Genomic DNA, 25,563 nt, shown 5'->3' on the forward strand with positions numbered 1-25,563 from the left:
ATTTTTATCATATTCCTATTTGTTACTGGGATTGAGTTGCCAATTGTAAGTGATGCTAGAGTTTATATATTATTATTCAGTCTCTTGATAGAGTTAATTGATTGGTAATTTATATAGTTAATTTTGAATAGTTTAGAGTAGCGTGGCTTGTTCATGATACATGTATATTTTTCCCTGAAGATGTCATGCTACTGTTTTGGTTGAAGGTTATCGATTACTTTTGTAAATGTTAAGTTGGAAGAAATTTGAAGTAAAAAAAAAGTTAATGATGGCTCTTAAAACCATTAATTAATTTTAATAAAAATACATTGTGTCTTTAAATGTACTTAAAATTTGAAACAAAAGAATATAGATGAATTTCGAGGGAAATTAAGAGTGCAAGTTGTGAATTTAAAATAAATTTGAGCTTTTTAAGAGTATTAATGACTTTTTGATAATAATTTAAAATGAATTTGTTGTAATAATTTAAAAGTGACTATGATTTATTTTAAAGAAATGACTCATTCAAATCTTTTATTCTTAAAATATTAATTTATTTTTAGAATAGTCAATTTGAATTGGATGTGTCAAAGTACTCCGATTTATCATAAATAAATTGAATTAAAATTTAAAATTAAAATGAAAATTTTAATGGACTCATGAGTGGCTCATTTAATTTACAATTTAAAATTAATAATTTAATTTTTTAATATATTTTTGATAGACTCGTGAACTGCCAATTAAGTCTGCGCTCGTTTCTATCTTAAAAAAACAAAAATATATATAAATTAAAGTATAATTAAGCTCCGATGAGATTTAAAAAATAATTAGTAAAAATATAATTGAGTACTAAAATATGAATAATTATACGTAAATACTCTTCGAGGTACAAATAATTATAGTAGAGATTAACGATATTAAATACACATTTAGCGTCGCATCATAATTTAGGGCAAAAAAAACTAAACTCGAGCGATTGCACGACGAAAGCCCGAGACGAGAACGCCATGCTTCAGATTCGGCTGAGCAAAGGATCATCGGCGGACGGCGGGAGAGGGGCGGCGGAGAAGCCTCCCCCGACCTTGGATACGGTGACAGTGGCCTGCCCCGACCACCTCGAGATCGCCGACCTCCCCGTGGCGAAGAGCGTCGGCGCCGTCACCTCCTCTACTGCCACCGTCAGGACGGTCGGACGTCGATCCCGACGAAGTCCCGGTGATCGGGTCCACTTCTGCATCCGCTGCGACTTCCCCGTCGCCATTTATGGACGCCTGGTACGGATTCCCCTTCTCATATACTCCGTTTCGTTCTCGAATCAATCCAATGTTGGTCTGTTTGCTTTGTTTCTTTGGTTTTATCTTTCTGGACTATCCTAATCGCGGTCGAAAAAAGGCCGTGATCAGGTCTCCTAACACGTATGATGTTTGGCCCTTTTTGAATTTTGAGGAGCGTATACAGTTCATTGGATAATTCATGTGAATGACTATTTCTCTTTGAAGATTTTCAGTACATTGCTAAGATAGATTGTGAAGGTGAGAAGTTGAGAAGTTTCTTCCTTTCATAAGTTAGGGCGTCAGCTTATTCTTCTCGATATTGCATCTCTGATGTTGGTTTAACGCCGAGGAATATGTTCTATCGTAGGCAATAATGACACCACTATGATATGTGGAGCATGAACTAACCCTTGGGAATTAAGAAATGGTATGGGTGGGCATCTATAACGTGAAACTGACACCAAATCAAACTGAAAATTTTGGTTTATTGGTTTCTCATACTGCTTTCCATTTGTATCCTAGGTAAATTTTCAATTACGGTTTGGTTTAGGTTGAACTTATGCAAAATCGTTAAAATTGTACCAACCCATTAATATATATATATAGATAGATAGGTACCAAGATAAATTAGTATGCTAATAATCATAGTTCTTATTTACTTTTTATGTTCCTTTAGTCAACATAAACCTTAAATCATAATAATTATTAATATTTGTCTCATATTAGTCTCAATAAAATTGTTGTTTGGAAACCTCGTTTTACATTGATTTTTAGTTAACTTATTTACTTTTTTAATTAACGATTTTAAACCAAACCAAATAAAAAATTACAAGGGTGACCATGATAATCCTTTATCGAGTAAGCTGAAGGGGGGATGACTATGTCTCATATTAGTTACATATTAATGACTTCTAGAGGATACCATAAGGTGTCAATTTTTGTAGACATTAATGCCAATGTTTTAAAATTAAATCATGGCTCGTAGAAGATTTAAGTTTGGTTTCACTGTATTTTACATTTAGTAACCTATCGTTTGGTTTCACTGTATTTTACATTTAGTAACTGTGGCTTAAGTTATTCTCATTGATTATGCATTCATGTAATGTTGTAAGTATTTCATCATTAAGGATGCAGAGGTGTCATCTAGTGGATATGTTGTGCTTGTGTGAGGTCTTGAGTTCCCTCTAACAAATTTAGTCATTTTTTGTCCATCTTTCATCACTCTCAGATTCTACTATAGGCTACAGGAGAAAGATAATGATATCTGTATCTAGGGTTCTTTCATTTGGTTTTAAATGGGTTTGATATTGGTATCAGTTTTGCTTGTGGCATGATCTTTTACTCGAGCACTTACACAGTACCAAAGCACAACATGGGTAAGATGGTACTACCCAACTTGAAGTTTGAATGGTTTTACGACCCAACACATCAAGGATCACAAATAGACCTTGGTGCAACAACATGATCTCATTGACTGCTTGGAGGCATTGCCATGGTACATGAGTTGAAGGCTTTGCACGTGGCCTCAACCACGTCAAAGAAGCGGTATCTACTCTCCGTCGATGTCTAACAACATCAATGATGTATCCAATGACCCAAGGAAAACAACTTGACAAATAATGGTCACAGATAGGATTACGGCTATGTCATTTTGAATTTGACTTGCTATATTGGTTCTGTATAAACTTTGGGATGACTAAACAATTTGATCATCTCATCCAGAATCATCAAACTATGGCCCAATAAAATCGAGTCAACTTCTTTTTATCTTATGTTCTAGAGTGCATAGGGCCTTGTCAATTTGTCGTCTATCATCCCCATCTTACTTTTGAATGATTCGAAACTTCATCTACTTTTTGGCAACTAGGACATGGCAAGTGCTTGGGCAAGTTATCCCAACTGTACTTGTTCAACATCATACTTGACTGTCAACAGTATCCAAATACTATATATACCCATGATATAGGTCATTATTTTGCCGACACCACCCATATCTTCCAACTTTTCATAAGTGGCTTTATCTTCCAACTTTTCATAAGTGGCTTTATGCTCAATGCCATAAATTTAATGGCTATATGAGCAACAGATGTAACTTCAATAACTGTTCTACTCCTACTTTGGCTGCAATGCCCATGCCCTTACATCATTGGACACCTCTTATTGGTTGTGCTTATGAGGGCTAAGATGGTAGATTTTTCAATTGACACACCACGACAAGTCATGTAAGTTACCCATGACTAATTACATGTAATATATTGTCCTAATTAAGTAAAGGAGAAATTATAAGCATTATTCTCAAACTGCAAGATTAATTGGTTTTTCTAGTAATTCAGCATACTCGATTCGTCCTTACATCTTAGTCGCTATCTGCTTATTATTGATCCTGTTGTGCAAATATGTGACTGCTGCAGTCTCAAATGTCTCTTTTATAAGCACTAATTGGTTGTGATGGAGAAACATGATCGCCTCTCCTTCTTGCTTGCATTCTGTTGCGCCCAACCTGCATAACCTGGTTATCCCTGTGAGCCTTAGCTAGTCAGTGGGAGATGTGTCTGTTGCCTTGTAGCTGCTGCTCAAACTTTCAAATAGCATCTTCAATATCATACCATTTTAAAGAAGTTATCACTAGCCCCTCTCTCTTTTTGTTTCGATGCAAATTTCAGTTCTTCAGATTTTTGTAGTTGATAGGTTTTTTTTATCAATAAATCTATGATCTTCTTTCTGATTTTGTCTATTATATGATTTTGAAATTATTCAATAGGCCATTCTTGGCATTCTTGATACTGCTAATTTAGTCAACCTACGTATTGTTTACAAGGGGAAGCTGTGGAGACACATAACTGAATATCAATGATTACTTATCAGAAAGAGAAAACTGGTTTTTTTTATATCAAAAATGATAAGAGGATATATGAACTCTTGTTAGTGCATGATTAAGACATTGTTCTAAATATTGCAAGGCCGTGTATAAACTCATTATTAGTCTATTTTATTGAGAAACATAGACATTCTTACTCTGAGCACAATATATCTTTGATATGGATAATATGCAGTCATGTTACAATTAAGACATAATAGAAATTTATCATAGCCATGTTCTTTTTGTGTAGCTATAGTGGTTAACTGGCCATTAGTTGGCTTTTTGTTAAATTGCTCACTGTATCTTTCATAAATTCTGATGAGCAAATTAACATATCATGCTTCACTGTTAATCTTCTTATTCTACTAAGAAATCTGATGTGCTGGTCAATGTGTGATGCTTTTAACATTCAGATATTCTTACTATGCTACTCATCTATTAAAAAGGTAACTGAAAGTTGTGTTTTTACCACAATAATTAATTCTAAATTTGTATAGAGCTTCTAAAATTTGAATAACCTGTGGATGGCTATTTGATGTATGCACAATAGGCTAGATTTTGTCGAACTACATCTGTTTCATCATTTTGTTTAACAGATTCCATTTTATAACTCTCCTAATTTGGTTGCAGGTACCTTGTGAACATGTTTTTTGTTTGGCATGTGCAAGAAGTGATGCTAGCTGCTACCTGTAAGATCTCTTGGTTTTTGTTCATCAACCTTGTATCTTATCTATTCACTTTCCAATCTATTAGAACTTTTCTTCTGCGTACAACAATTAGACTGTTTGATTGTTATTGCTTGATCCTTTTCCTTCATTGCTTGACGTCCCACCATGAATCCACAATTTATAATGTTTCTTATTGTTGGATGTCGATAATAAATTCGTAAGTACACATTGGCTAATTGTATCATAATGTATTGAAATGCTTCCAATACTGAGTGTTTTTTGCTTTTACTTTTTGGTTAATCAAGTTTACTGTTGTAATTTATTCATCAACAGACTTAAATGAGATTTAATTTTCTTTTGGATCCTTACCCTTGTTCCTCTTGTTTTCCTTATTAAGATGGTTTCTAAATCTTTGTTGTGCCAAACACCTTATTGCAATGGCTCACTTTTTGCAATGATAAATATGCTAAGCTAATAGGGACTTGGGAAGTGGATCATACACTGAACCTTCTACACAGTTAACGGTTTTGAGAGATCTGTTAAACCATATTATCAGATAAATGTAGAAATCTCTATGCATCTAATTTTACGTGTATGATGCACATTGGGTATAATCTGGTTGGTTTTTATAGTTCGGACCTTCCTTTGATAAAAGGAGATGCTTCAATCCTAAATGAGATAAGTCTCTTACCATGAGATAAGATTAACAAATAAAAATCTTTTTATATTTAGTACATTGCCTTCTAAATATGTTTAAATTTGTGTTATTCCATGATTCTTTTACATCATAATGTTTGATGCTCTTGCTATTGCATTTTCCTTTGTAGCTGTGATGAACGTATTCAGAAGATCCAATCCATAAAATTGTTGGAGGGGATATTTATATGTGCAGCTCTTCACTGTCTCAAATCTTTTCTCAAGCAAACGGACTTAGTGGCTCACATCCATGAAGTTCATCCTGACCTTATTCAATCCAATACCAAGAAAGAAGCAATACACAGTCACTCATCTACAGACACTCATAAGCAATCAATAACGCAAGAGGCTTCCACTGCATGTGCCCCGCCCCAGCGAGGGTTCTCGGTCAGTACAAATTCTCAGCAACAGAATCGAGATGAGAGAACTCATAGCCAACAGTTTAATGATTATCCATCCACAGTGGAGCTACAACATTTGAGGCTTATGCAGGCAGACAACCTTCCTCAAGGCTCCGACAAGTCAAATGCCTGGATGAATCTATCTCAAGACTTCATGTCCCAGGCTGGTCTTCAAATCCAGCAAGTCTCGAACCAATCTTTTGTGCCGAATCACGGAGTTAATCCTTTGCAACCACCCTTGCAACCAAACTATCAATTACCTGTAAATCACAACCAGGCCATACTCCCCCCTGCAGCAGTTAGTTATCCCCTTTCCGCAGATGGGTCTCAACAATTTTACGGCATGCCCTATCAACTTTCTAACCCAGAACAACTACAGGCCGGCGGGCCAGTGCAGGGATCAGCATTGGGTTTTTCACCAGCTCATGGAGGTATTGCAACTTTTGCTGGCAATGGTCCACGGCCATGGTTTACTGGTCAGATGGTTGTACCCATGGATCCTTCAGTCATACTCGCTCAAGGGACTTTGCAAGGATACACAAATCTGACTGATGCACAGAGAAACAACCAGCTTTCAGGAGGATGGCTGCTGAATCAACCTCAAATTGGTCAGGACTCAAATCTCCAGGGTGTTTCAGCTGTTAATAGCGACAGCAACGGTGTCTTTGCTCAGCAACTCCAGCAACCAGGATCGCTACAAATTCAACTCCACCGCTAGCTTTGCGGATGAATCAGCAGCTCGAATTTCTCCGGTTTTATCTCGGTAAATCAAGAGGGCCAAGGGTATGGTTGAATGAAGTTTTGCTAATGGTTATAAACAATGCTGAAGAAACAATGCCCTTGTTATTGTTTGTAAGCTTCTTATTGCTCTGTTCCATCACAGGCCGCCCATGTAGTGGTTTCTCTAATTATGTCAAATAATTTTTGAGCACCATGTATTATTTTGTTTTTTTTTTCAATTGTAGATTTTCTATTGTAGAAGTTGCAACCAATTGATTTTAAATTTCTCATGAATTTTTCACAAATTTCACTTTGTGGATTATGATATTTAGTTTAGTTGTTCTCGAGAAGAATGCAATAGGGTTCAAGGTGAGCAGGGCTTTAAGGGCATCCATATTGATTTGAACTCGAGGACAACTAGAGGAACAACTAATGGTGACCAAGAACCACATGCAGGTTAATCAAATTTTTTTTTCCTGTATTTTGGCATTCAAGTATTTAGAAGATAAGTACTTTTCCTATTTTCAAGATGCAAAAAGATGTTTTTGATGCATGATCTACATAACAACGAAAGTGATTTGATGCAAAAAAAAAAAAAAAATTCTTAGGCATCTCTAATGCAGTTTTTGGAGAGGTTTATTGAAATAAAAAAGTTGAAAAAAAGTCTAAATTTAAGAGCAGCAGTGAAAATTTAGAGTTACTTTTTTCTAGAGCGGTCAAGCATGTCCATCAACTTCGCAAGTCAACACATTTATCATAAAAATATATAAAATATTAAAAATTTTCAATTTGAATTACAGTTCAAATGGATCAAATTAAAAATTTAAAATTTGAATTGCTATATAGAAAGGCTGAACAAACCCATTTTGCTAATTTTAGTTGTGCAATAAAAGGAACTAATCCATTAAAAACTTATCATATGATGAGACGGAATGAGTTGATCCACTATCTCGACGGATTAAGAACAATCCAACTTAAAGTAGGTTATGGATTAGATAAGTTAACCCACGAGTTTATCAAAGATAATAACAAATATATAAACAAATAAAATTTTTATACTTGGATTATAGATTTTATCAGTTAAGCCTTAGAGTTCACAAAATATATACAGTATTGTTATCTTGCGTGACACTCCGTGCGTGACACCCTGACTCATCGCCGCTGCCGCTGCCCCCGCAGCCCCGTCCGACTATCGCCTGCCACCGCCTCAAGCGTGATCGACGCGTCGATCGTCAACGCTTCGTCCAACGGCGGATTCTGATCGGATAGTAGCCGGAATCAGGTGAATTTGATCGGAAACAGAGCTGATCACCACTGCGCTACTACTGACCGTGATCGGCCCTGTTTTCGGCCGAAATTCGTCGGATTCCGATCACTGTCCAACCGAAATTCGCCGCTGGAAGGAGCGTCGGCGAGCGGCGCGCCGATCACGCCCGGAGCGGAGGTTGGCTGTGGTCGAGCAGCGCGGCGAGGGCGGCGGCAGTGGCGGTGGGTCGGAGGTATCGCGTACGGGTCGTATGGTATAATTCGCGTAGTATAATATTTCTCTATATATATATATTAAAAATATTGAGAATTTTAAATTTGATTACAGATTATGTTGATTAAGTCAGGAACTCATTAAATTTTTTATTTTTATTTTAAATTTAATTTTTTTTTAAATGAGCCAACCTAAACCCACTGTAGGTTAGCCCACATGGATAGTGGGTCCAGACGGGGCCATTGAATCCAATCCAACTGATCTAATCCTAAACTCTGGATCAGTAAACAAAAGCACGGTATTTCTTGTTCGTGACTTAAATCGTCGTGCACCAGCTGGAACAAAACGTACGCCCGTCGATGATAAAAGGGTTTTCGTCGCCCCCAAAACCTTCTCTCTTGAAACCCTCGGCCGGCGCGCGTCCGTCGCCGGTGGGCGAGTCTCTCGGCGAAATCTTTGGGTGAGATTGGGGATTCTGATCCCCTCAGCTAAGAATAATTCTTTTGAGGCGATTTTGAGGTTCTTCTGTGCTTGTTTTTGGCCCTTGTATCGAAGCGAGCAATGGAGAAGCTCCGGATTCACCGAAGCAGGTCAGTCGAGTGGAAGCCTTCGGCGGTGGTGGCCCTTGCCGCCTGTGAAGACGGATCACGGGTGGCGGCGGCACGGGAGGACGGGTCCTTGGAGATTTGGATCGTCTCCCCTGGCTCCATTGGATGGCATTGCCAGCTTGTATGCTTCATGTCCTCTGAGTTAATGAATTGATGTGAGTATAACTGGGATCTAATTGTTCGCTTTTGCTTGAAGACGATGCAAGGAGATCCTAGTTCGAGAGTATCTTCGCTGTTGTGGTGCCGTCCAAGCCCGAGGAGGGCAGGCCTTGGACGCTTGCTTTCTTCTAGCATAGACGGTTCTATATATGAGTGGGATCTCTACTCCTTAAATAAAAAGGTGTAGTTTTTCTTCTTTCTTGCTATCATTTCCCTCTGTGTAAAAAAAAAAAAATATCCTGCTTTTGCTATTGTTAGTTGGCTTCTAATTTCTTGCTCCGCATTATACAATAGTCTGGTTTTTAGTGCATTGAATCTTGATTCCTAAATTAGGGTTCTTAAATTCCTCAATCTACACTTACAAACAATATTACTTGCATGGAAGAAAGGAGGCAAATGCGAGAAGGGAAAACAGGGAAAATTAGATGGGTAAAAGAGGGCCAAAGTTTCATTACTTGGGTAAAGGGAAGAGGAAGAGGTTGGTGAAGTGGGAACAAAGGCATTGACCAAGTAACCCTCTCCCCTTCCCCAGCCAATGCCACTGCTAAGCCAACTCGCCATGTCATCTGCCATTGTTGCTGACCTCCAGGCAGATCTCCGTTACCATGGTTGTCGATGTCCACCTCAATCTCTGTCGCACTGAGCTTTCTACTTGTGCTCAACCTTAGTGCGAGGAGACACAAGCTCGGACAAACACTCCAAAGTGATTTGTTTCTTCACCATTCATCCTGTTGCCTCCTCCACTTGATCTTTGCCCTGACCTGACCTCTGTTTGCTGCTACCTTGCTCGTCACTCATCCCAATTACCTGAGTTTGCCACTACCTCTGCTTGATTTTGAGGGAAGTGTTGGATCACAAAAAGCATTCCACAGGGCCCTTTCATCATTGTGTTTGTGCTGGTAATTGGAGGAGAGTGTGTTCAAGTGTCTTGAAAACCATGTTCTTTTGCATAATGTGTGACAAAAATAGACTCCAACTCTCATTCATAATTGCCATTTTTGAAACCCAACCTAGATTTTTGAAGGTTATATTGACTAAATGTTAGAGCCGACCCCACTTAGTGGGATAAGGCTTGGTTGTTGTTGTTGTTGTATTGACTAAATGTTAGCATCTGGTTGTTGGCAACTCATCATTAGCAATCTACTAGTTAATGTTGTGATACTGTATTGTTCTTGCGCATGAGAAGTTGCATTTACATCCTTGAACTGAGAATGAAGCAGCTGGTTTAGTTACTATTGAATCAGAACTAACAAATGAGTCTCATGAAGAAGATAAAATGGGGCATTGTTTGAGTTGAAAGGCACTGGACATTTAGCATTGGCATTGGAAACTAATGGTTGCACAAAGAAATGCAAAAAAACAAAAAAAAACAAAAAACAAACAAAACAGAAACATTGTTATTATATGTGATTTGATCTTATAGTGAAGGCCAACTTAGAATGTTTTTGAGATATTATGTAGACACAAGCTTCTTGAGTACACACCAGTTTGTGGTCATGGATGACAATTATGGGTACAAACACACCTTTCTGCTCTCTTTAATTCTCCAAAGGACTCCTAAACGTTCACTAGCAATCAAAACAAAGAAAGCACCTAACTCATGTTACCACATTTTCAATAATAAGAAAGTGTCACAATGGCTCAGCACTATCAGCCCATGCTGTAAACTCTTTCCACATACTCCTGGATCGACACACGAATAGAAAATTAAACTATCAAAATTTACAAAATTCAAAATGTTATTTCAATTGTTTTTCTTAATGGATGTTTATTTCCGTTTTTTTCCTTTTGATTTTTTATTGTTTTTCATTACGTAATTTTCTCATATTTGTCAACTGTTTTCCTGACATGTAATCCAGACACCAAAGTGTTTGCACTGTTAACTACTGATAAATCCTTCCAAGTTTATTCAAAGTTCTCATATATGTTATCCATACACATTTAATGATATGTTATAAAAACATGGGCTATCTCCTCTTCCTATTTAGATTAGATGCAATTTTCCAAAAACTTCAATTTCTGTTTGTTTCGATATCACTTTTCTCAATGCTCCTTCCATTTCCAAAGTCTTCTTTATGTTTTTCTCTTAGATTTTTGTTGTCTTGATATATCTGCTATAGAGATTGGAATCGCTAGTGAGGATAGAGATGGCAATGATTTTCCTAATATTGCAAGCATTTGATGGTGAAATTTTTTATTTCCATTTCATTTCAAATTTCAATGAAATGAAAATAATTTGCACATTGCTATCAATATAAAATATTAACCTATATATTTTTGTTATCAATCAATATCAAGTTACTCGATTAATAAAAGGGCAGTTCGGTGCACGAAGCTTCAGCTAGTGTGGGATCCTGTTAAAGGATCTATTGTACGCAGCCTTATCTTGTTTTGCAAGAGGTTATTTATGAGACTCGAACCCCTTATCTCACACGCAACAATTTTACCATTGCGCCAAGGCTCTCCTTCATCAACTTACTCGATTAATAATGCTATTAAATAGAAAATTATGTTATTTTATGTGTTTTAGCCTTTTTAGGATCTAACAAATGTTCAAAGGCATTTTTTAAACCTATTTTGTATTTTTTTTGTCTAAGCTTTACGATTCATGATTCAAAACCCATTCAAAAATACACGTACACAATTCCTAGAGCGAACCTCACCTACAACTTGCTTATAATCATTAAGAGGATTAATTTCATATTTTATATACTATACTTGATTTTGTTGATTGTGATACCATCTTGGATTAACAAAAATCATTATCTGATAGTAACAAAATTTCCCCAAATACTAAGATTATCTTGTCCACATGTTTCGTACAGGTTGTGCTAGATTCAGTTGGAGTGTCTATCTGGCAGATGGCTTTAGAACCTTCTGATGATTCAATGCATACAGATAAAACAAACAATGGACCTATTTCAAATGGCCACTCAAATCATCTCGTCGAAAGTGATTCTGAATCTAGTTTTAGTGATAATGAAGGCAACAATGATAGTGATGGTGAATTCCATGCGGTAACCACTCTGACTGATAGTCAACGTTTAGCTGTTGCTTGTGATGATGGTTGCATACGCATGTATCATGTCTTTGATAAGGATGAATTGATTTACAATAGAACTTTTCCAAAAGTTAGCGGTTAGTTCAGAACCCTTCACTCTGTTTTTAAGGCTTTTTTCCTTGCTTTTGTCATTCCAAACGTTTCTAACTAATGTCACAGGACGCATTTTAAGTCTTGCATGGAGCCATGATGCAAGGTTGATATTTTCAGGAAGTAGTGATGGGTATGTTTGTATGTTTTTATCAGTTGCATCATGAAATATCATGGCAAATATTACTCATTATTCTTTGTTTTGTCACCAAAGAAAGATAAATTGATTGTTCGTCAAGCTGCATCTCTCCATGGTCTTCTCATGCATGCATTTTAAAATTTAAATATGTTGTATCTTCACATCCGTCAATTGTCGATACATGCAGTTTAATAAGATGTTGGTCTGTTGCGTCTTTCCAAGAAAATTATCGCATTACAGCTGGTCTTGGAGGTTTGGGCAGTGGACCTGAACTTTGTATATGGTCCTTGATCTTCTTAAGGTGACATGTGTTAATGTTAATTCTTGCTTCATATCTATCCTTATTGTTGAACAAACTACTATTTCAGATGTGGCACACTAGTCAGTGGAGATAGTAGTGGAAGTGTTCAGTTTTGGGACAGTCAACATGGGACACTTCTTCAAGCCCACACTTATCACAAGGGTGATGTGAAAGCTTTAACAGCCAGTCAAGACAATGTGTTTTCTGCTGGTTCAGATGGACAGGTGCTTAGTTCCTAGATCTTGCTAAAATCGAATTTCCAGTTATTCTACAATGCAAATACACCAATTTTGTCAGAGTAATCAAGTAATTATTTACCTTTATGTGGGCTATTACAGCTGAAAATTTTTAAGTTGAATCCTATATTAAGCTGGAATGGTCCTACATGATAACTCCCTGTTTTCTGTAATCATGTATTCTAAAATGTATCCTAGTGATTTCAGGTTGTTTTGTATAAGCTTTCTAAGCTTACTGGAGAACAAATGGTGAAATGGGTCTATGTTGGATATGTAAGAGCTCACACTCATGATGTAACAGCTTTAGCAATGGCAAAGCCAATTAGAAGAGAAGGTTTGTTCATAGAAACCACTAATGGTGCTTGGTTTTTCTGAGTTTCTTACTTTTTGAAAGTTGTATTTTTCAACTTTTGGACTTATGCATGACTACAATCTCTCTTCTAGATCAAATCCATGACCAAAAGACACGCAAGATTCGCCGTCAGGAAAAACCTATAAATTTTAGTTATCACAAGTGGGCACGTTCAGGAGCCCCCATGCTCATTTCTGGTGGTGATGATGCTAAGTTATTCGCATACTCTGCAAAGGAGTTCACCCAATTTTCACCTCATGATATGTGCCCTGCACCCCAACGTCCATTACTCAAGTTGGCAAATACTACAGCAAACCATGGGGTGCCAATGATGCTTTTTCAATCCTCTGATTATTTGGATGTCTTGGATGTGAAGATAGATGGTAAATTGGTGGTTACACAACTTCTTGCTCGGGTCAAAAGCAAACGTTCTAGAAAAATAATTTGTAGTGCTATATCTAGTTCGGGTATACTCTTTGCATACTCTGATCAAGTAAAGCCCTTCTTATTTGAACTAAAGAAGCCTAAAGTTCAGAAAACTAAGTGGATGATTGAAAAAATACAACTTCCAAATAAACTGCCGTATGCACATTCTTTGCTCCTTAGTGCAGATTCCTCATGCTTGATGCTAGCTGGTCATGATAGAAAAATATATGTAAGTTTCTTACTTTTGTCATTTTCAGGATTAGGGTAATTTAATTACTTTGCTAGGAAAATTGTTGAATTATTGTCTTACTTGCTCTGTGGTGCTTCCATTTATTCTCAATGCATTATGCTGATTTTGCATGATAGCTCCTATTTTACATGCTATTGACTGTGTATGTTGGTTCTTTTTTGTGAGGACAGATTGTGGACATAAAAAAATCTGAGATAGTACAGACTTTTGTTCCTCAGAGGAAGTTGGATCATATGAATGTTGCAGCTAACGAGCCTCCTATAACACAAATGTTTACCAGTGTGGATGGACAGTGGTTAGCTGCTATTAATTCCTTTGGTGACATTTATATATTCGATTTGGAGATAAAAAGGTGAGCTGATGATAGCTATGACTCTACTACTCACTAATCTATGTCCATTCAGTGGTATATGCTCATCATCATATTATGTATGATTTTTTGGTGAAATATTAGCAAGGACTAGAAAATAAATTTTGTATCTGCATTATTTTGAACAATCAATTATGTCATTTATTCTTCCATGGGGCATTCTAGTGGTTATATTTTCGAATTGATTAAAATACCAATGATCCTTGTATGTTTCTGTTGGACTATTTTCTATGCCTACACAATAAATTTTGTCTGGAGGTTTTGCTCAATGGAAATACTATTTTTTTTAGACACGTTTTCTTGTAGAAAAGCATCATGTGCTCCCATTATGCATATCTTGGTTTATTCAATGATAAGATTCTTGTTCAAATTATTTGGCAGACAACATTGGTTCGTGTCCAGATTGAATGATGCTTCTGTCACTGCTGGTGGCTTTCCTCCTAAGAACAGTAACACTTTTGTTGTCACGACAGCTTCTAATGAAATCTTTGAGTTGGATTTGAAAGCCAAAAAGCTGGGGGAATGGTCAAAGCACCATAGTGCCCATCTTCCTTGTGCGTTTCAAGAATTTCCAGGGGAAATTATTGGTCTATCCTTTCTGCCTTTGTCCTCGTCAATGTCAGCCATCGTGTACAGTGCAAGGTATGACTATTCAAAATCGTGTAGCACTCTGCTTAATATTCTAGTTTATGCATAATTGTATGATTTGTGAGTATAATGTTATCTAAGCACCGCATCTGTATGGTCTTTGTGAATGCCTATTCTTAGTTATTTCGTAACTATATATTCCCCTCTCTTTGTCTGAGTGACATGTTCTCTTTTTCTTGGTTGCAATGACTGCATCATTTTACTTTCTGATTGTTGCTTTTATGACAGATGCAACTTGTAGATGTTCATATATCTTTTATCGTATCAGGGTTTCTTAAATGGTTACATATAATTTAGTTAGCGTTCAAGTACATTTGTGAGGGTTCTGACTGCAAAGTGGATGTCAATTAGATCTATTTGCTTGTACCTGTAAACCAAATCTAGATCTGAGAGATCAAGATGCACTGCTTTTAAGAATGTTGTTTAGACTGACTAATTTTCAGATTCCTCTTGAGATGTTAGCATTTGTTAATTCCATTATTGTTTTCTAATGGAGAATGTCTTCGCAATCGAAACTGAAAGTACAATTTCTCAGCTCCGGTCTTTTCTTTTATTCATGCAGGGCAATGTGCCTGATTAACTTTGCGATACCAGCTGATCAAGATACGGAATTCCAGAATGGGTCAGACGATCAGCCACTAGAGAATCACGATTGTAAAAACTCCAACGGGAGCAATGCGAAAGCGGAAGTTTCAGGATCATGAATCCAGAACCAACGAAATTGACTTCGATTTTTTTGTATTCAAAGATCCCACCCTATTTGTCAGTCACTTCTCAGAAAATTCCATTTTGATAGTAGAGAAACAGTGGAAGGAAGTTGTCAGAAACTTTGAAGCCCCAGTTCATAGACATATTTTTGGAACATAAACATAATCCATTTGCCGAAGAATGTTGCAGAGGCAAATTAGATCCTGCAATGATCGAGATTTGTTCAAAAGCCAGGCCAGGCTTCCGTAGAGAATGTAACATGAAAAGTTCGATACGCCGACTGAAGAAAGTTCTGAGAAGTGTTGCACTAAGGAATTGGCAGATGCTAAACTTACAATGGTTTTTAGTTTTCTGTGGAATCATCAAGCTAATTAGGTCGAGTAACTAGTTAGCTGGTGCTCGAAAGAGAAATGTTTTTTCTACGACAGTAAACTTACAATATCAAACTGTTCTTTTTCAAGATTGTTTACTATCAACGTTATCAGTATTTTTATCTTTTAATTATTTTATGAACCATATTGTTTGACTTAGAAGTTTCTTCTATTTGCAGCATTGGGTTGTTGCTGACCCGGAAGTATTTCGGATTGCTAGACGATGCTAAATCTGTTATGGTTGAGTTTATAACTGACATGATGTAGTTTATAACTGACTGATTTTTTATTTTTTGATAATTTAGATATTTAATTGATTTGATTAATTTTGAAGATGATTGATTTGATTTTATAAAAAATTTTGATATTAAAAATATTTATATATATTCGTTTTTAAAAATTATGAATATTCATGAATAATATTTATAAATAAAGGTGATGGATTATGCCTATCAATAATTTTTTATTAAATTTATAAATAAATAAAAAAATTTTATCATCAATAAATATATTTGTAATATCAAATAATTTTAAAAATATAAAAATTTTAAATAATTAAATAAATTCAAATTGAGCGTGAACAAATGGAATTTTATTATTTATTTTAAAACTTAGGCGGTATTCTTTTTATAGCCTTAAGTGATGAATTTATAGAGATTGAATATTCAATTAAAATTGAATTGAATTAATTAAAATATAAATAAATTTAATTTTTTTAATTAATCGAATCGATTAAATTTTTAAATAAAAATTAAATTGATAAAATATCAATTAATTTGATAAAAAAATTTAAAATAATAAAAATTTTTTAAATAAGAATTTATCGATTATAAAAAATTTATCAATTAATTAAAAATTTATAAACTCACTTAATTAAAAATTTATAGATTATTTTTTATTTTAATTTATTTATTTTATTCAATTTAATCGAATAAATAACCGAATAAATTTTTAAAATTAAAATCAAACTGAATTAATCTATATAATTAATTTTTTTAAATTAAAATTTTAAAATAATCAATATAAAATTTTAAATTCCATATCTGTTTATTCAATTTAATCAAATTTTTACGTAATCTTAGTCAGTTAGTTATATAAATATTCTGTATATCTACAACTTTTTTATTAAATTAAATATTTTAAATATCTATCCGTACATAAAAAATTAAAACAATTACCTATAACCTAAATTCATAAAATTATATATTAAATTCATATAAATAATTGGTGATCATTATCACACTACGACTGCTTCCGGTTAAATCGGATTTAAATCGAATCGAACCGATTTGGTTCGATCGTTTAGGATTTGGATGGGTAACCTAAATGTTCTCCCTCTTATCATCGCCCGTGGGCACCTCTGCTTATTCAAATAATTTTTTTAAAATATTGTTTTTTAAAATACATTATTAAATTTATTATTAATTTAAATAAAATTATTAAATTTATTAATATTTATCTTTTGAATAAATTAATAAATTTATTAATAATTTTATATTAATTTAATATTATCCTAGGGTTATATATAGAATCATGTAATCTTCTGAAGAGATTCAGTTAAATAATCAATTTAAGCCGATCTCATCCTTTTTCTTCCATCCTCTTCTTTATTTTTCTATCGGGTTCCTATCGCTTGGGGCTTGGGGCTGTCAGCGCGCCGCCCTCCACCAGCGACCCTCGCCGCCGCCTTTCGCTGCCGCCTCCGGAAACATTGTGGCGGAAGCACTTTCCCTTTCCTCCATGCTTCCCCCACAGATCCTGGCCATGAACTTCTCCGACGACTGGCGGTTCTTATGGTCAATCTGCTCCGTCTTCCCCGCCCTCAAGCTCATCTCTGGATCTACTGCTCCTGCTGAGCCGCTCCTCTTCTCCCCCGCCTCGTCTCCACCCCTCCGCCTCCTTTCCTCCTCTTCTCTCGCCCTCAACGTTCCCCGCCCCCTCCCCGCCTCCTCCTTCCTCCACGGGCTGCGCTCCTTCTTCAAATGCTCCGAGAACGAAGCCTTCCTCTCCACCGCCGCCATCGACATCATGGCTGCTGACGCTGCTATCTCTGCCGCCGAATCATCAGCCTCCGACTATCTTCCCTTCAATAACCTTGCCGCTCTGCGCTGCCGAGACTGCTCCTTGGTCCTTTTCTTCCCGACCGGTCCGAATGCAAATTTAATCGGCTATGTTGGCCTTTCCTTTCGTGGCCCTCGGTCGCCGGAGCTCAGAACCGACCGCAACGGCGACATCTTTAGGGTAAAGGAAGGTTATAAGCACCCCTATCATCGGATAGTGAAGATATTAGTGACTCCTGTAGAGTGACTTCGGTGACCCCAGGAAATCCCCTTGTAGAGGGGTTCTTGATCACGACAACAATGTACTCAGTTAACTGGTTCAGGGTTGAGACTAGGGTTTCAGATTCAGCCGACGAAAAGCCAAGGCCTGTTGTGGTGCCGCTGGCGACACAGGGGTTTCAGAGTGTCGTTGTGCACGCATGCTGGAGCCCACATTTTGTGGAGGAGAGTGCTGCATTGCTAGAATCTGGCGAACTGTGTTGGTTTAATCTGCAGAGCAAACGTGGTGGTACCGCGAAGCTTTCTTTGGATGGTGATGACGGTTCTGTACAGTGGTTGAGCTGCGAGTTTGGATGTTGGCAATGGACTGTTATTGTTGCTTGTTCTAAGGCTGTTCTTTTGGTTGATCTGAGATCCAGAAGAGGCACTGGATACCAGCTTTTGGCAAACATTGAGATGCCAAGTTCTCTAAATGCTATCCCTTATATGGAGACGAATGAGAGGTTCCTAGCTTTTTGTAAGGCCCCTTACAATGATCTGCACTTTGCAGTTGTAACGGAATGTCAATTGTTCCTGTTTGACGTTAGGAAACCTTCAAATCCTCTATTAACGTGGACCCATGGTCTGGATCATCCCAGCTACATTGCCATGTTTAGGTTGTCAGAGTTGAGGCCATCAAATGAGTTCAAGTGGGCTTCGGAATCAGATTTTGTCATCTTGATTGGTTCCTTTTCACATAATGAGTTCGATTTGTTTTGCTATGGGGCTAAACTTGCTGAAACTGTTGATAGTCCTTCGCTTTATGCTTGCGATTTTCCTTCCACCCTTGTTTTATGTGATGGTGGCATATCCGGTGATTATTATGTGAGACAAAATTTCTCACAGGAGGGTTCTCTATATTTGCTGGCACAGAAACAGATGGACAACATGGTTGCTGGTTTTTACATCATCCCAAGTGATTTATTTGCCACTAATTCAGGGTATGGTGGATTTTCTTTAATCAGACTTACCTTGTCTGGGAAGCTGGAGATGCAGAGATATAATGCATCAATAAAGTTGACTTGTCAGGAAGAAATTGAGTATAAAGGAGAAGATCAGTTTGGAACAAAGGTCACAGTCTCCAGTGAGGGTTGCCAATCTACAGAGCCCAACACATTTAGGTTTTATAGGCTGTGGCATCTTCATCAATATTTGAATGGCAATCTTTTAAATGCTTTGCTTGAGCGTGATACCAATAAACTCACAAATGGCAACCTGTCTTCTTCTGTTCTTCCTATTTCGTATTTAGTAAATGAAATTAGCACACCCACTAGTATATTTGAAGTTGCATGCAAGAAGATTTTAAATTCTCTTGGATCAGATCTTTTTCCGTTAACTTTTTCAAAATACTCGGATCTGTTTACAGTTGATAACAGTGGGTCCACGTTTGAGTTCCTAGAAATTCCTCCTTCATTTCCTGAGAAAAGGTTTCTACCTTTCCTTTTTGCCAAACCTTCAAGAAGGGGTGAGAAGTGGTTCGGCAAATCATCCTTTGGGCAGTCTCTTGTTGGTCCGTTAATTCCTGTTCCTGTTCTTCTTGCATTGCAGCAGATTGAAAAAGGCACGCCTTTAATAGGCAAAGAAGATTCATGTGATGATTTGTTGGATAATCAGTGTAGAATAGTTTTGAGTGAAGTTTTTCCTGAAATTTCCGTTTCTGATACTACAGACAACAATTGCTTTGGTGCCACAGATGATCTGGAAGCTGAGAAGTCTTATTTTGTTTATGAACCACAGACATGTACTAGGTCTACTAACAGAACAAACATTGAAGCAGCTATTCATACAAAACAAGAATTTGCAGAATTTGATGAAAGGAAGCCGGCCTGCTTGGTGCCTCCTAAAGATGAAAAATTTTCTACATTTCTATGCGGAGTTGCAAACAAAGGATCTGTTCCTGACTCTAAATATGGAAATGTTAGGGGTGAATTGTTTGATCTAAGTCCAGTGAGGTTGGACTTTGATAGAACCGAAGTAGAACTTAATCCAGCAGAACAGAAAATTTTTAATTGCTTAAGTAGACAGTTCTCAAAATGGAAGGAAAATTACAAACCATACCAGGATTTCTGTGCTAAGTATCCCAGAAAGCAAGGATCCTAAAAGGTGGCGCTTCAGATACCAGGTACAGAATCCATTTGCTTTCTAATATATGTGATATGAGGTTTAGCTGATTTCCTCATATTAAAGCTTTGATGAAAATTTTATATCTTTGGTTAGACGTGTGTTAAATGTAATTCAAAGATGATATTAAATATCTTGAAACATGACCTAATAGTATGATTCATTGAGTCTCCTGATATTTATTAATTGAAGTAAGCTTGATGTATTATTTAATCATATTTTCTTGTATGTTTGCCCCCTTTCTTCATGTGGCTTGTACTGTAATGGAGCTAATTATGCCTGAAGAATCTGAGTATCAAACTTCATATAAACAGGCAACATAAAGAATAATCAAAGAAACATAATATCAACACTAACAATGATTTAAAGTGCTTCAGCCCATCCTTTTACTCTACTCAATCTATGATTTGAACCCAAAAGTTTGTTCTTATTAATTCTTAGCTTACAATTTCACTAGAATTCTTTAGCTCTTGAGTTTGAGCATTAGACTACATTTTGTACTTTGCTCTTTCCACTGTACCAGATGGTGAGCACCGATGCTACACTCATCCTTGTGAAGCATCCTTATGACAAATTCAACCACCCCCTTTGTTCTAGCTACAACCAATTAATCAAAAGTTGGTTCTGTCTCGCACTTAAGACATGCTCCTCAAGCTTGATACCAAGGTTACAAAAACTTAAGTTATCATTGTAATCCAACACTTTCCACCATACTAGCTGGTTAGCATCAAGGTTTACTTAACTTCACAATGTCAAGCATCGTCATGACAAATTCAACTATTATCCTAGCTACAATCAACTAACCAAGAGAACTCATGTCTTGTACTGAAGATATTCTCCTCAAGCTTCATACTGTGTCTAATGAACCTAAAGTTGTGCTTGTAGTTCAACACTCTTTTTGATCGCAAGAGTACGAGGCACAAATACAAAAAAAAAAGGAATTAGGAAATGCTCAATAATGAAGTTTCCTTCTCTTGAATAATCCTAAAGTGCCTTGATCACTTGTTGATGTGTGTTGATTCATGATGACTTGGGGATAAAGAATGCTCTTGAAGGATAATGGAATTTTGAATTGAATGACCAAATAATTCAATCAATTCAGTATAAACTTAACTGTGGTGTGTACTCTTTTGCAGTGAGCAATATGGTGAGAACCTTGCCATTTTTGTAAGAATTTTGTCTTCTCATTTGTTCCTGCTTCCTCTTTGAAATATTTTAATTTTTATCTATAGACTTTGACATATGTTTAATTGTTGAGATGTGATTGAGTATGACTAAAAAAGCTTAAGCTGTTATGAAAGAACCAAATTATATATTTGTGATGTTGTAAGCTTGAATATAATTTTACACAACCCTAAAGCAGGCAAACTTGGATCACCGACCAAGAACAGAACCAAGAGAATTACTGTAAATTAGAAAATAATCTTACACAACCCTAAAGCCAGGAAAACTTGAATCTTGGACCAAGGACAAAACCAAGAGAATTGCTATAAATTAGAACCATCGGGAAAAAAAACTATAAAGAAAAACCAGAAATGTAACCAAAGAATAATCAGTAGTACAGAAATTACGGATAGAAGATTTCAAAATCATGATCTTAGCTATAATGTTACATTGAGGTTTGATTTGGCTACCATCGTAATAGTAGCAAATGCTTAGGAAAAGTGATCTACCTTTTGAATGTCTCCAGTTCTTGCTTCAACAGCAACTGATATTTGTGCCTTTTGACTGTGGAGTTTCTACATCCCATTCAGAGTTATTGAAGATGAATCTGTATGGTGGATCATGAATTAGAGAAATCTTAGTGAAGGTGGTTGCTGTGAATACTTTATGCTGTTCTATATAGAAGATGGAATTGATATCAGCTTAATAGGCGGCTTGTGTGCACTTTTTTTAGATTTTTTTCTTCCCTTTAAATGACTTAATGACTCAAAGATATACACCTTAAACTGACCTAAAGATATTTAGGACCTTTAAATGACATAATAATTTTTTTCTCTTGTTGTTGTCTCTGACAAATGATAATTGACTTGTATATGTTTTCTCCTCTCATGAAAGACTAGATTGGCAGCAATGAGCATGATGTTTTGATTAGACGTGTGAATGCAACATCAGAATATTGATAAATTATAGTAGGGTAGAGGAGACTACCAAGTGAAATGATCATAATAATTACCTTCACTCCTTACATAATAGCAAATCAAGGAAGGAAGAAATTGACCAATCTTCTCTTGCTGATCTGAGACAAAGTTGCTCAATCCCTCATTCTCTTTGTTTCTTCCAACTGACTCCTTGCATAGTAGCGAATCCTTCCAATTTTCTTATTTTTCTGGTTACTGCTTTGTGATTCCTGTTGTTTGTGGCTCAGAGATCTGTTCTGGAACAAATTTGATAGCAGATTTGGTATCACAGTTCTGCTTTATCAAATTTCAAATCTGTGTCATTCTGTTCGTAGAAGATTTGGGATTGCAAACTTGTTTTTGCACCACCATAGTCAATTTCTTTATTTTAATTGATTGCATTAGCTATCAGAAAAGATATCAATTATATATTTTTGTTGCTAATACTTCCACTTCATGTGTGGGTAAGTACATGATTTGATTGGTCTTGACCTCTTACTACTTGAATCAATATGATATCTTTTTTGACACAGGTGAGATTTGAATTTACTATCCCTTGTTTTGATACCATTGGCTAATTACTTATCCCTAGACTTCTGACCATTAATCAATGTTCAGCTGTTATGTCATGATAGTTGCATGCATGTGTGTCATGTCTTTGATAAAGCAGTAACCAGTTGTTGATAGTACATATCTCAATAATCAGCTGTTAGATTCACAACCTTTTGCTCCTTTAGTTTTTTTTGCCATGTTTTTTATCATTCCAAATCTTCTACCTAATGTTTTACAGGAAGCACTTTAACTGTTACATAGAGTCATGATGCAATGCTGATATTTCAGGAAACAGCGATGGGTATGTTCGGATCTTTCATCAGCACCATCAGATAATCATGGTAAGAAGTGACTCAGTCCTCGCTATTTTGCCACTAAAGTCAAATTCATTCTTGGTAGCTGCAATTACCTTTCATCTTCGCATGCATGCACTTTAAACTAAAATATGCTGTATCCACACGTCCATCTTTCATTGATTGATACATGCAGTTTGATAGGATCTTGGGCTGTTGCATCTCTCCAATGAACTTATAGGATTACAGTTCCTCTTGAAGGCTTGGGCAGTGGACCAGAACTCGGCTATGGTCATTAATCTTCTTAAGGTGATAGATGTGTTTCATTTCGATCCCTTTTTTTGTTCGACAATCTACTATATTAGATCTGGCAAGGTGGTGAGGTTTAATGATTCTATAGAGTATGTTTATGACAGCTGAAAAAAGTTCAAGTTAATGAAAGTCTTTCTGAACGTGTATTCTAATGCCTCCCAGTGGTTTCAAGTTGTTCTGTATAAGCTCTCTACTACTATGATCAATTCCGAAAACAAAAAGCTTACTGAAGAGCAAATGGTGAAACAGCAAGGCCGATTAAAGAAAAGGTTTGCTAGATTTTCTTACAATTCAAAAGTTGTGCTTTTCACCCTTTGAACTTACGCGTCGCTTGTGGTATCTGTGCTAGATCGATTCCACGATAAAGATCGAGATTGTCTGAAGGAAACCCATCAGTTTCAGTTATCACAAATGGGTACACTTTTAGTCCCCGTGCTCAATTCTCCCAAAGCTCAGCTTCCACTGATTACAGGACTTCAGTGATGCTTCTTTAGTGATGAGCCAGTGGTTTCTAATCAACATCAGGAAGGTTTGACGATCGACTATCAACTCCAATGAGATACAATGGGCTTCAATAATCGATGAGATTTCAAACGAGAGCTTAAGGTTACTTTTGCAAAAATTTCCAAGAGGTACCATAATAGGGCATTTTAGAAAACTAGTTCTTCATTTGTGATTTTTTTTTTGAAATAAAGAGATGCTGAGGTCCTAGATCTGACTTAAAAATTAAGTAATTATTATCCAAAGGAGTAATTCTATGCTTAATTTGTTTTGTCAATATCTTTCTCCAATTTAGTGATCAATTTGATGTGCATAGCTCATTCAATTCATTTTACCCTCAAGATATAGTATGGTGGTAAGAGGCAGGTATTTTTCTCAAACAATCAAAGTTTAAAATCTCATGTAGCATATGCAGCTACGATATTTGAACAATTAATGATATTGGAGTGTTATGTCTGGAGTTGTTTTGCTTTCTAGATTTATTTGGTGGGTGAAGTAGTTGGTGTAAGTTGCTTAAGGATTAAATAAATATCTTCGCTCGCTGTCGTAATAAGAAAATTAGAATTTAAATTTTGGATGGCTGATTATTTTAGAAGATGAATTTTAGAGTTGTATTTCTAATTTACTATCCGGTTGAAATTGAGTTATTTTGAATTTTAAATAGGATGAATATTTTTAAAAGTTGAATTTTACGGTCGAAGTCATCTTAAAATGGCAGTGGCCGGATTAGCAAATAATTATGAGGGCTTTTAATCGGTGGTGGCCGCAGCGGCGGTGGCAGCGGCAGTGGATGACGGGTGCTGTGCACGGTCTTCACGGCTTCACCAACACACGGCACGTAGCAATATAGATATTGATAAATGTATGTGTATATTTGATCAAGCAGAAGAAATTAATTAATTAATTAATTAAATTGGTCGAAATGAGGCTGGCGGGGAGCTCCTCGTCGATGCTGGTGGGCGGCATCTCGGGGCGGACGGGGCCGCACGCGCTGCCGCTGGCGAGGATCAAGCGGATCATGAAGCGGAACAGCGCGGCGGTGGGGGAGACGCTGCCGATGATGATCTCCGGCGAGGCGCCGGTGGTCTTCTCCAAGGCCTGCGAGATGCTGATCCAGGAGCTCGCTCGCCGCGCCTGGGAGGCAGCGCTCCGCGCCAGGCGCCGGACGATGATTAAGGAGGACGTCGCCACCGCGGTCGCCTGCACCGACGTGTTCGATTTGCTCCTCCCGGTGGTGGAGCCAGAAGATGCCTCGCCGCCGCCGCATTTGGCCCAGGTCAATAAGAACATCAACTGATATTAAAACAGAGAAATTCTCGTTTTACCCCAGAGTTTTACTACGTTTTCAAAATGCCGCCTATAACTTTACTATTACCAATTCGCCCCTCCGGACAAATTCGTAACTCTTATCGACGTTTCCTTGTGTAATTTCACGGACAAAACTATCATGAAGTTCGATACTTATGATAGTTTTGTTCATAGTATAATAGTAAGAGATAGATTTGGATTTCTTAGACAATGAAAATTCAAATCTCACTAGAACGTATTA

The 25,563-nt window shown here is 36.7% G+C and overlaps 3 protein-coding genes and 1 pseudogene across 3 annotated transcripts; all 4 read left to right on the forward strand.

The window, feature by feature from the left end:
• The first annotated feature begins 964 nt into the window (after positions 1 to 964).
• LOC141818980 (E3 ubiquitin-protein ligase HAKAI homolog) lies at positions 965 to 6,879 on the forward strand. Its single transcript, XM_074706372.1, has 3 exons — positions 965 to 1,253; positions 4,744 to 4,802; positions 5,609 to 6,879. The coding sequence occupies exons 1-3, from the start codon at positions 987 to 989 to the stop codon at positions 6,594 to 6,596; spliced, it is 1,314 nt and encodes a 437-aa protein (XP_074562473.1). The 5' UTR covers positions 965 to 986; the 3' UTR covers positions 6,597 to 6,879.
• Positions 6,880 to 8,497: 1,618 nt separating this feature from the next.
• LOC141818912 (WD repeat-containing protein PCN-like) lies at positions 8,498 to 15,950 on the forward strand (annotated as a pseudogene).
• Positions 15,951 to 17,518: 1,568 nt separating this feature from the next.
• On the forward strand, positions 17,519 to 24,257 carry LOC141818904 (uncharacterized). Its single transcript, XM_074706308.1, is given in 6 exon segments — positions 17,519 to 18,096; positions 18,099 to 20,237; positions 23,197 to 23,249; positions 23,398 to 23,510; positions 23,676 to 23,782; positions 23,863 to 24,257. Coding segments are annotated over 2 exon segments (2,676 nt in total). The 5' UTR covers positions 17,519 to 17,537; the 3' UTR covers positions 20,216 to 20,237; positions 23,197 to 23,249; positions 23,398 to 23,510; positions 23,676 to 23,782; positions 23,863 to 24,257.
• Positions 24,258 to 24,936: 679 nt separating this feature from the next.
• Positions 24,937 to 25,391, forward strand: LOC141819005 (nuclear transcription factor Y subunit C-3-like). The gene has a single exon (XM_074706395.1). It carries the CDS (start codon positions 24,937 to 24,939, stop codon positions 25,309 to 25,311), a length of 375 nt encoding a protein of 124 aa, XP_074562496.1. The 3' UTR covers positions 25,312 to 25,391.
• The last annotated feature ends 172 nt before the right edge of the window (positions 25,392 to 25,563 follow it).

Source organism: Curcuma longa, chromosome 2 (genome assembly GCF_044706935.1).
Source record: "Curcuma longa cultivar G26 ecotype Majalengka, Jawa Barat chromosome 2, ITB_CL_G26_1.1, whole genome shotgun sequence".
In the NCBI taxonomy this organism is placed as follows: Eukaryota; Viridiplantae; Streptophyta; class Magnoliopsida; order Zingiberales; family Zingiberaceae; genus Curcuma; species Curcuma longa.

Bases quoted from the DNA above. Each gene is read 5' to 3' on its own strand.
- LOC141819005 (XM_074706395.1), top strand. From the start codon at position 24,937: ATGAGGCTGGCGGGGAGCTCCTCGTCGATGCTGGTGGGCGGCATCTCG.
- LOC141818980 (XM_074706372.1), top strand. From the start codon at position 987: ATGCTTCAGATTCGGCTGAGCAAAGGATCATCGGCGGACGGCGGGAGA. The intron at 1,254-4,743 runs GTACGGATTCCC...ATTTGGTTGCAG, and splicing joins TCGCCATTTATGGACGCCTG to GTACCTTGTGAACATGTTTT. The intron at 4,803-5,608 runs GTAAGATCTCTT...TTTCCTTTGTAG, and splicing joins AGTGATGCTAGCTGCTACCT to CTGTGATGAACGTATTCAGA.